This window comes from Lepidochelys kempii, chromosome 6 (assembly GCF_965140265.1).
Source record: "Lepidochelys kempii isolate rLepKem1 chromosome 6, rLepKem1.hap2, whole genome shotgun sequence".
Classification (NCBI taxonomy): domain Eukaryota; kingdom Metazoa; phylum Chordata; order Testudines; family Cheloniidae; genus Lepidochelys; species Lepidochelys kempii.
The window spans coordinates 29,535,506-29,546,727 of record NC_133261.1 but is presented as its reverse complement, the minus strand read 5'-3'; the positions used below and the strand labels follow the sequence as shown (position 1 = coordinate 29,546,727).

The 11,222-nt window shown below is 43.6% G+C and overlaps 1 protein-coding gene across 6 annotated transcripts in view; it reads right to left on the bottom strand.

The window, feature by feature from the left end:
- Nucleotides 1-3,691: 3,691 nt before the first annotated feature.
- The window catches only part of PTPN5 (protein tyrosine phosphatase non-receptor type 5), a 141,334-nt gene continuing 133,803 nt past the window's right edge, over nt 3,692-11,222 (bottom strand). For 4 of the 6 annotated variants that reach the window (XM_073350619.1, XM_073350618.1, XM_073350624.1 and 1 more), the window contains exons 13-14: nt 8,704-8,817; nt 3,692-4,615 (exon numbers count right to left, since the gene is read on the bottom strand). In XM_073350619.1, the coding sequence (XP_073206720.1) occupies nt 4,522-4,615; nt 8,704-8,817 (208 nt within the window). In that variant the 3' untranslated portion in view covers nt 3,692-4,521. The remainder of the gene's footprint in view (nt 4,616-8,703; nt 8,818-11,222) is intronic. The other 2 variants (XM_073350621.1, XM_073350623.1) reach the window with 1 other exon arrangement.

Here is an 11,222-nt window from a genome sequence, read left to right as displayed (position 1 = left end):
TTTAGCCCAGCAGCCTGAACCCGAATCAGTTGACCTGGGCCAGCTGCAACTGTGCCGCAGGTCTTCTATTCCAGTGAAGATGTACCGTACGTGGCCTGTGTAGGCCATCTACATGGAAGTGAATTTCACATCCAGCTGCTGAATTCCATTTGGAATGTGGAGTCTATTGTACTAATGTATCTGGAGTCTGAGAGGAAAGTGTACTCCACCTTCTATCACAGTATAATGCATTCAACTGTCTGGGGTAGGGGAAGAATCCCTTCCTGACCTCAGAAGGCAATCAGCATGCACACTGAAGCACGAGGACTGTCAGCCCTTAGAATGCTTTGCCCTCACAAGTACAGCTGCAAATGTTACTTTCACTCATTTGCATTTCTAATTCTTTTTTGAATGCTGCGAAACTATTTTTCTCTCCGGGAATCCTGAGCTGCCCCTTATTACCATATACTTGCATTTACCCTCGCAGATGTCAGAAATTATACACATATATTTAGGCTTGGCAGGGTGGGGAAGAGAGTTTAACCTCACAGAAAATATGCTTTAATTTTTTTCAAGCAAAAATACAAAATATTAGTTTCACTTAAAAACACCAATGAATAGGACCCAGTTATGATTAAGAAGTTGTAAATTTAACCTCTCATTTTCTGTTTAATATCTCCCCCTGATAAAAATGTCACCAGCCATAACATTGAAATCCCAGTTCTCAGGTTTACAACCCAATCCAGATTCAAACATGCACCTCATAAGATTGCCCATGTGCAAGTTACACAGTACCTCTGCTCCCCCTGCTGTCTCTGCCTGAAACTGCAGGGAACCGAAATGGATAAAGCTGCTGTTTACAGACCTCTTCAATCTCAAGCATTTTACTTAGCTCTTACATAGGACTTTTCATCTGTTGATCTCAAAGCACCTAACAAAGGATGAGAAGCATCATCACTCTCATTCTACTGCTGGGGGGAAACTGAAGCAAGAAGTGTGGTTTGCCCAAAGTCATACAGCAAGTCAATGAGTGACGAGCACAACCCAGATCCCTCCTCACCACCAGTCTTCATGCCCCATTCACACCACGTTTCACAAGCTGGAACTGCTCACATGACAAGACAGAAGAAAGACTACCGCTGATTATGCTGAGAAAAATAATTTTTGGTGTGTTTCGAAACCACACGCTGGACACAGGAATTTGTTGTGGTCCTATGGGAAACACTGTGCACTGCAGATGCTAAGTGAGGTCTCTGATATAAGACCACCTGCTGAACTTTGTGGAGCAGGGAGGTAAAAGTGTGGTAGGCCTGTGGTTTTTCACTAGATAAAGTGTCTCCAATAAGGAAAGTGGTAGTGCCCATTATCAGCTGAGTTCCCCCTGTCCTTAGCAGGGCAGCTAAAGATTTCAACCTATTAAGTAGCAGGAAAGAAGGAATCCTGCCCATTCTAAACACCTTTCCCTATACAGGAGCTCTCCTTCCTCTGCTATATTCAAATGCTTATCTAATTGTCCCTTCAGTTCTTAAACTTTATAACCGGAGAGAGAAATGTGTGAATGATGTTAATTATGGCAAGGCCAAGCAATAAATAGGCGGATTAGTGCCAAGTTGGTAAAACAAAATACCATCTCATGAGCCATTTGAACATTTTGGGCATGAGTAACTAGAATGCTCTGCCTGTGGTGATGCAAAGCAGCTGTAAAGCCATTTGAACCAGTCAGTTAAGCCAGGTTTATGGCTGCTTTGTATCAATGAATGGATGCAAAGCAGTGAAAATGCACTGGTGAAACTGGCCGTACATTTTCAAGAGCCCCTCAGAGCATGCTATTAATGCAAAACAGGAGTGAGCAGCAGGCTAGTCTTCCTTAGGTTGAAGTCCATGGAGCTACACTGATTTACACCAGCTGAGCATCTAAGCCTCTGTGTTGATCTTATGGAGCATTATTTACAGTAGTTCCTACTTTGTTTGCTGTGGAATGATTCTCTACTAGGAATTCTCCGCAGAAAAGAGACAAATGTTTAGATTCAGCTACTGTCCCATACCCACATCGCTATCCCTCAGCAACAAATATTCTTTATTTGACGCATGGCATAAATCGTGAGAAAACATGTCATTTTCTTCACTTACTTGGTTTGAATTGAAGGGCACAAAACATCTTAAAACATTATTTGGAGGGGGAGGGGCAGTTTCCATTTACAATGCCATTCTGACCGTCAGTGATGCTTGTTTCTATGAAAGGGTCATTAGACGAGGGTAATGTCACCCTTATAAAAAAGTTGGTAGCAAGGGGAGTAGGATACCTGGTAAGTTTTACATAAAACTAACAGTCATGTTATGCTCAAAATGCTTAAGTTTATTGCTCTATTTAATGACTACCAACAGTTTTTAAAAAAAGAACGCCAGTTCACTCGGTTAGCGTATCACTGAAGGAAATATTTTAAATACAGCAATAAAATCAAGTGGTTTAAAGATAACACATTTTGCCACATTCATGCAAACCCTGCTGACAGGATTTTTACAGAGGCACGGATACAAGGTAAACACAGGTACTGAACCAACAGAAGACATGTCTTGAACTTTTGGGAAAGCTTTCCCCACAGTGACACAGTAAGTTGTATATACGCACAGCTCTTCAGGCCCGATCCTGTGCAGAACATCAGTGGGAGCAGGCGCAAGCCCTTATTGTTCTGAATGCTGTTTTTGATCCCTTCTTGATCAACAAGTGCTATAAATTCTCAGAATTTTCAGCACTTCCTAGAAATGTTTTTTGTTTTTAAAAAAAAGTTGTGGATAGCTTTAATTGTTCACTAGGGTCCCAGTTCAGCAAAGCACTTAACTCACATAGTCAAGTCCATCCATGCTCAGTAAAGTGCTCAAGCATGTATGTAACGATGTGCATGCTTGGAGTCCTTTGCTGAATTGGGGCCTAGAACACAGCCAAGAGCAGCAGAGTCTCTATTGCCTAAAGGGAACTGTTGCTGCACGGATCAGGGGTTTTAGGAACCAGAGACAGTGACAGTCTGAATTGATTTTCAAAGGCAAATCTCTAAACATTGGCCAACATATTAAGGCTGAGGTTTTTCAAAACTTCCTATGGGATTTGGATGCCCTGTTCCCATTAATTGTAATGAGAACTGGGCACTCAGATCAATTAAGGTATGTTTACACTGCAACCAGGAGGTGATTGCTGCTGCTTCGCTGATATTGTTACTCGAGCTACCTTTGATCTAGCATGTCCGACGTGCTGCAATCACACACCTAACTGCAGCGTAGACATTCTCTCAGGGCTTGTCTATACTTAAAACACTGCAGCGTCACAGCTGTAACTCTTCAGTGAAGAGGGAGAGCTTCTCCCATTGGCACAGGTACTCCACCTCTGAGAGGCGGTAGCTAGGTTCATGGGAGAATTCTCCCATTGAGCTACTGTTGTCTACAGTCAGTTTAGGTTGGTTTAACTGCGTCACTCAGGGGTGTGGAATTTTCACACCCCTGAGCAACATAGTTATATCAGCCTAACTTCCTGGTGCAGACCAGGCCTCAGACAGCTTTGAAAATCTCAACCTAACTTCACAGTGCACACGTGACCTCCTTTACTATGTATTCATTAGAGAAGAGCTCAAGTCACAACATTCAGAATCTGTGTTAAAACACCCCAAAATTCATGGGAAATTGTATCATGGATTTTGGTCTGGCTCATAAAGAGAGGCTATTTGCCAAATTCAGATCTGGATCCAAGTTAAGATTTCATAATGCTCACAAAGATTGGGGGAATGCTTGAGTTCAGGGTTTGGTTCAGACTCATCTCTAATGGTCACCATACTTTTCCATTCTTTTCTTGATTCCATGGTATATTGGAGATAAAGAAGTGGCAATCGCCTCATGTCAATGAATTGTTTTTTCTCCCCTCCCTTGGTTCTGCTACATTTTGTGGAATTTTTCTTTTTTCACAAGCAAACATGAGGTGTAAAACATGATTTCAATATGAATCAACTTGAATCATTTAATGCAGAGGCTCAGAAGGTTTATGATATACACAGTATTCGGTAGTTTAAAATGTAAAAACAATCAGAAAAAGGCAAAAAGTTAATTTCAAGCTTAGTCAACATACCATACATATTTCAGCATGACAGTTTCAAAGAGTTCCACACTGTATTTGGATCTATTAGCAATTAAATCATTTTTTAAAAACAGCAAACTCAAGACAGCTAGTGAATTTTTTTTTTGATTTTGTAACAAATGAAGCTACTATTCTTATTTACAGTATAAATAAGCCATTTTTTTGGTGATTATGTTCTGCCACATGTTTAAGACAAGCAGTATCTCAGCTCTTAAAAGTTGATGCAAACAAGAGCAAAGAAAGCAATATCAAAGTAAAACAAATATATATATATATATATATATATATATATATATATATATATATATATATATATTCAACAAAGACTGCCAAGTTACCATGTGTCTCTTATCAGATCTAAAATATAGCTGACTCCCGTCAAGAGTTCTCTTGGTTTTAACCACTAGGAATATCATGAAAGCTTATTCTTCTGCTGCTCTAGAGAGCTGTTTTTCATACAAGCTCATGACATGGTGGACAAATTGATATTGTTCACAAGTCTGGATCATTCCTCCCCTGAAAAGGAAAGCAGAAAAAAAGAGGAGGGAAACAGTCCTTTTGTTACATGTAAACAGTGCACTTAATGGTGAATGGCACAGCTAAAATGAAATGGATTTACGCTCCAAGAGCCTATTCCTAAGCCCAATGACTGAAGTCAATGGAAAAGCTGCCACTGACTGCACTGCATTTGGATCTGGCCCCAAGTGCCTCTGCTAACCAGTAAATGAGAGGTATTCAGAACAGAAATAAGTTTTACCTTTGCTTTTCTCTCAGTGAGGCCCTAATTCATTGACAATATCATAATTTATTATGTGTTACAGGAGTCATGCTAGGCACTGTATAAATACATAGTTAGACAGTCCCTGCCCCCAAAGAGCTTGCAGTCTAAATAGACAAGACAGGCGTGAGGGGAAACAAGTTAAGGGACTTGTCCAGTGTCACCCAGCAGGTCAATGGCAGAGCTGGGAACAGAAGCCAGGTCGCCTAAATCCCAAACCAGTGCCCTATCAACTGGGTCTCACTGTCTCCCATGCAGTAAATTAGATTTCCTCTCTCTTTCTCTCTCTGATGTCACAGGATGATGCATTCCAGAATACTTCCAGTGAACCAGGAAGTGCCAGTAGGATTTCAGACTAGGCAAAGACATTACAACAGAGAATAGCTCAGATTCTGAGCTGACTACCACCCACATCCTGATTAGTAAGGACTTTCAACATAGAAATCTGGGCTTCACTCAGCTTTCAGTCTAACTGAACTGAAAACCTGAAATGAAAACCGAGTTCACCCGAACCCATACTATAACTAGGCAAGAAGAGAAACGTGATTTGCTGTTACACTCATTGTAATCGTAGGGCGAGGTTGTACGTAAGTGGCCTCCTCCCTTACTTCCCTGCGTAGTGGCTGTGCCCAATCCCAGTTCCTCTGCTCAAGCAGCTCAAGGAGTGCAATCACTGCATGAGGCAGATGCTCCAAAGTCGGCAGGAAGATGGTGGTGTCATGTGTCCCCCCACAACCCCTGCACCAGCTGGCAGGGGTGGGGAACACATGCTGCACCCCTTCAAAGAAACCCCATTACCAGCTGAGCATACCTATTTGTCAATCTGCTCTATTTAGAACAGCATCTTTGTTCGCCTGCTTCAGAGTGTTTCTGTGCACCGCATTTCTGCTGCACACAGCACTGAAAATGTATCTCCATCAGGCTGTGACACACAAGGAATGTTAGTCATATCCGGTGATTACTCCCCATGCAATTCCATTAACAGCTAGGTTGGACCCTGACGTTGTGGCAACAGAAGCAGTGGGGTGGCCATCTAGTTTCAGACCACAGGAAATGATTTTCCTTTTATCTCATTTTCTGCTATGCTGCTGCTTCCTCCCTTCCCCCACTCCTCCCCACACATCATGAGTTCACTGTCCAAGCTTTGGCAAAGACTCGAGAATCTACATTTTCACCCTTCTTTGCCACAGAGACCTTTCAAATACACGTTTTTTTCACTGACAGAAGGTACCCAACATCCCTGAACACCGGCTGAAGGGATGCAGGAAGCATTGCTCAGCCTGTTCTTTGTCACGTCGACTATTTTTCGGACCAAATGCTGGACTCCTGTACAAAGTCCAATACACAGGCCCTTGCAAGGGACCTAGGGAGAAGGAATCTTTGTCCCGTTAACCTGACAGCAAGCTGAAAAACACCCCACTGGCTTTAATAGGAACTACTGCTGTGTAGTCACAGATCCACTGATGACATTACCCTAGAAGTATTTGTTCTTCCATGGAGCAGTGCTTAGCAGCAGCACACGGAGGTGTGTATCGCCCCTACCCACCAGGGGTTCTATGCAGTCTCTCTCCAGTCAAAGAACCAGTGTAGTGACACTCCAGCTAGGGCCTTCTGCAGCTATTGTGGCAAAAGGATTTCTCCCTCTATGGAAAAAGAGGGCACTTCTTTTGCAGATAGCAAAGGTCAGAAGTCCAGGAGGGTGGTAACTGCACTACTCTTTTATCACATTCACCTTATAATGCCAGACTCCAGAATGGGCCTGAGGAAGGCCTCCCCTTCCCGGTGCTGGTGTCTGTTATTTCAGGTCAGTAAAATTAGCTTCCCCAAACCAGATATTGGACATGGCACTGACTGTCTGAAGATGCTCCCTGCTGTTCACACGCAAGAGGAGGATTCTTAGTGCCAACGCTCGTCGTAGGGCTACTGTTCTGCATGTCTTGTAGTGTTTTCCTACTTTCACCTCCCTTGCTCAAAATGTTCATTCCAACCTCTCATCCCCCAACACCACCATGTCCCTGGAGGCTCTTCCACCCCTGCTCAACTGGTTTTCTCTGCCGACTCAACTGGTATAATGGTGATGGGTCAAAGAGGTTGCTGTCTGCTATGCTCCTTTGCAGTGGCTGCCGCCGCCCATGTGCTTGCTCCTGAGGCCACAACGAGACACGGGGCCAGAGGGGCAGTGGTGGCAGCAGACAGACACATGGAGAGATGGTTTCAAAGGGGCTGCTAGCCCCTTTCCCCCCATTCCCTGGAAGCAGCAGGACCTTGCTAGCCATCAGGCCTCTCTCCTGTGATTCATAATGCTGTCCCCTACCCTCATCCCACGAAGGGACCTTCAGGGACAGAGGAGAGGCAGGGCTCCCAGCCTGATCTTTCCTAATGTATCGGGGGCTCCTGCAGGGCCCCGGTCTTGCTCCCCCTCTGATGAAGCAGTAGGTATTAGGCACATTTAAATACCTGCTGTGCCCTCCTCTTCTTCTGAACTCCCATCCCCACAGGCCAGCACTAAAAAATGTACCTCTTGTAGCAAGCACAGTGTTTGTCTGGACACTTTCCGCCCTCATTCCTGTGGCTACCTGGCTGTGAAATACACCCCCCATATTACACTCAGACAGACGTAAGTGGAGGGCATTTCAGATCCAGCGACTCTCTCTGTGCTCGGACAAACCAAGGTTCTGTTCAATGTTTTCTTTTTTCTTTTGTGACCATTCATTGTCTGGGTTGACCTTCATTGAAACAGCCAAACACCCAGCACCTCTGCAGGTCTCTGCCTATCAAGACCACAGCAGAGTGAAAAGCATTTCATTTTCTGCCTCCCACTGAGCAGAACGACTCGCCTGAAATAAGGTTCAGCGTGGGGTTGTGTTTTTCATTCATTTTTTTAAAGAACGTTGATATATTTTTCATGACATTTCTTCCCCTCACTCCATTTATTATTATCGTTAGAGAGAGCATGGGGACACGTTTTGACAGAGCTTCAAATCAAGGAGAGAAGAAAAATAATCTCTCTGGTGCAAAACTCAGGCCCTTCCACGTCGTAGTCAAACCCAAAGGCAACTGGCATGATGAGAAGCCCTTAAACAGAAACCTTTTGATTGTGGAGAGCTTTGCATCTCCTTTCGCATGTCTGCAAACATCTCTTGCCTGTGCGTAAAGAAACATCGCCCAGCCTACACTATCAGCAGCTTCCATACTGCAGTGCTCTTCCACTGAGGCTTGCGATTCCAGCTAGTTCATTTTCTTCATCATTGGTGTTCCATCCTCACAGCTGTGTGCCGGTCTGTGATTCTGAGAGCAATGGCCCTCTCAGCCGTATTCTTTTAGCTATAACTGTGGACCAGATCCTCAGTCAGCGTAAATGAGCAGTAGTTCCATTAAAATAAATCAGCTGTAACTCCATTAAAGTCAAGGCAGCTATGTCAGCTGAAGATCTGCCCCCACTGTGACTTGTTGGGATTGTCGTCTGCTGCTGGGATTTGATAATTTTGGTATCACAGGCTAATACCATAGCACAGATGAGAGGTGCCATTTAAAATTCTCAGTAGTATCTAAGGCCCAAATCCTTCAAAGGTGTTTAGGCACCTATCTCGCATTGATTTCACTGGGAGTTAGGCACCTAAATACCTTTGAGATCTAGGCCCAAGTGACTTAGAAGCCTAAGTCTCACTAAAAGTCAATTGGACTTGACTCATAGCCACTACTTAGGCTCAGGTACTTTTGAAAATTTTACCCACTGACCTAAGGTTTGTCTTTTTTCCCCCCTCATGTTTCTTTTCCCCCTTAAACATGTGGAATTTTTTTTTTTAAAGGAAGAAAATTCTCTTACCTGTCTAGCCGTAACTGGCAGGTTGTTCTCAGTATGTCAATTATCCCCTCGTGCTTCAACTGTTTACAACAAATGCTGGTGGCAATAAAGCAGCCAGTTCTCCCAATACCTGCACTGGGGAGGAGAAAAAGTGTGGGCAAATAACCCAGAAAGAAAAATGTTAAAATTTCATTTATAATGTACGGAGGCTGCTGTCAAATGTGTGAAATAAACAGAATCTCCCATCATCCCTAGGGGCGTGTGTATGGAAAAATCATTACTAATTACTAATAAAAGACATTAGCTTCACTGGGACTTAAGTAATAATAATACAGCTTATACAGCACTTTTAATCAGAAGATGGCAAAGCATTTTACAAAGGAGGTCAGTATCATTATCCCCATTTTAAAGATGGGGAAAATGAGTTACAGAGAGGCGATGTGATTTGCCCAAGGTGACCCAGCAGCAGAACTGGGAAAAGAACCCAGGATGCATCTGATGAAGTGAGCTGTAGCTCACGAAAGCTTATGTTCAAATAAATTGGTTAGTCTCTAAGATGCCACTAGTACTCCTTTTCTTTTTGCGAATATAGCCTAACAGGGCTGCTACTCTGAAACAGGTTTCCAGAGTCACAGTTCAGTGCTCTATCCACGAGGCCCAGCTGCCTTTCTATGGTAGCATGGGGAAGGTTTGCATGGCTCTAGTTAGCTTCAGTGGTGTACTGTACAAGATAGTAAAGTGGTCTTCCACGTTAGGCCTATCAGTCCATCATCACTGTAGCCTCTGAGCACTAAGATGGTGTCTGTTGAAATCTCATAGATAGTAGTTTCACTCCCTTGACATGTTTCAGAGTATTAGATGTTGCTAATATTTCATGATTATGAAAAAAAATAACAGGTACTCTCCCCAAAAGGCTGTGTTCAGCAGCAAAGGAATTTTAGTGATGCACATTATAAAGAAAAAGAGATATGACCTCATGTTGGTGCATCATGCTACAAAACAGAGGATCAGAGACTGAATCCCAGGCATGGACCTTCATTTTGCACACGGGAAGGTGGAAGGACTGGAATGCTGTGAGGTGTATGCCAATGGCTGGTCCACCGCTCAGTTTGGTTGGGAAGCAGCACATCTGACTGCGGCTGGGGGTGATGCCACTGCGGCAGGGGTCTGATGTAAAATGGGATGGAGGTGCTTCTATGGAATGCAGGGCCGCAGTGAAACAGGGATTGAAAGATGCCTGCCATGACTCTGAACCTTGATCCTTCCCTCACCACCTAGGAGCTGGTTGGTTCATTGTTGATGAGGCAAGCCAAGAACAGAAACTTGGTGTCAGCTGAGAATATCTCATGGTGGAGTAGGGATGGCCTCCATGTACAAAAGAGATTAGAAAATAAAGTGGGAGTAGGTGCTTCGCCCCCTCCCCCTCAGAAGCAATTACTTACTAATGTGTGGAATGGACAGTCAGACACAGCAAACCATGTTGTAACCATGAGCTTATTTTTTTCAAGAGAATCCAGCACTTAGATGAGGGGCCCTGCAAGGGCGGGGGGGAACACCCCAGAGCCCGGGCTCCAGCCTGAGCCCTAACGTCTACACTGCAATTTATAGCCCCACAGCCTGAGGCCTGTGAGCCCGAGTCAGCTGACACAGGCCAGCCATGGGTGTTTTATTGCAGTGTAGACATACCCTAAATAACAGAGATACAAATAACCATTATTCCTTGGTCAGATTAAGTTTGAAAGATCTCCCGGGTGTGCACGTCTCAAGATGAGTTTTCATTCATACATGCTGTGACAAATATTGCTTAAATAATTATGACTAACAGCAACACACGCAGTAAGTCTGATGCCACTTCCAAAGTCATTCAGATCTGGAATCTCACAATTCTCTGGATTTGTGCAGGATACAACAATTCACCACTAAAGAAACCACTGATTTTTCTCTTCTGTTATCAATGTAAAGACATTTTTCTGTATATCTGTTTCAGGCCCTGGTTAATGACTAGAGATGATTTTGTTCTCACATGTGCTATGCTATTGTGGCAAAGAGAAGCTGTGAACTCCTCTTACTACCACCATGAAGAATGAGCAGCAAAGCTGACAACACTTCTGCATGTTAACTAATTAAGTGAGCAGTCTCAGGAATAATTACCCTTCACAATCTCCAGAGAACCTACATCCATTTAAACAGTGTTAAAATCATAGTGCAAAGACACTGGCAACAAGTGTTCAGGCAACAACTGGACTTATATATGGCTGTGGCTAGCAAAGTTCCAGCATGGTTTCCCTGACCACTAAAGACAGGATTTTGACCACGTTATTTAAATTTTCAGGGAGAAATTCCTGACCAAGCTGGTTAGGAAAATGGGGCTAGCAATAACTGTGCTTAAATGGTGTTAAGCTGTAGCAGGAACATGGTTAAAATGACAAAATGCAGGCACTACAAAGGAAGAAGGACGATCTTACTTTTCAGGCATAGACCAAGACTAAGGCAATCTAGGTTTAATTTCTGGTGCTGCCATAAACTTCCTGTCTGACCTT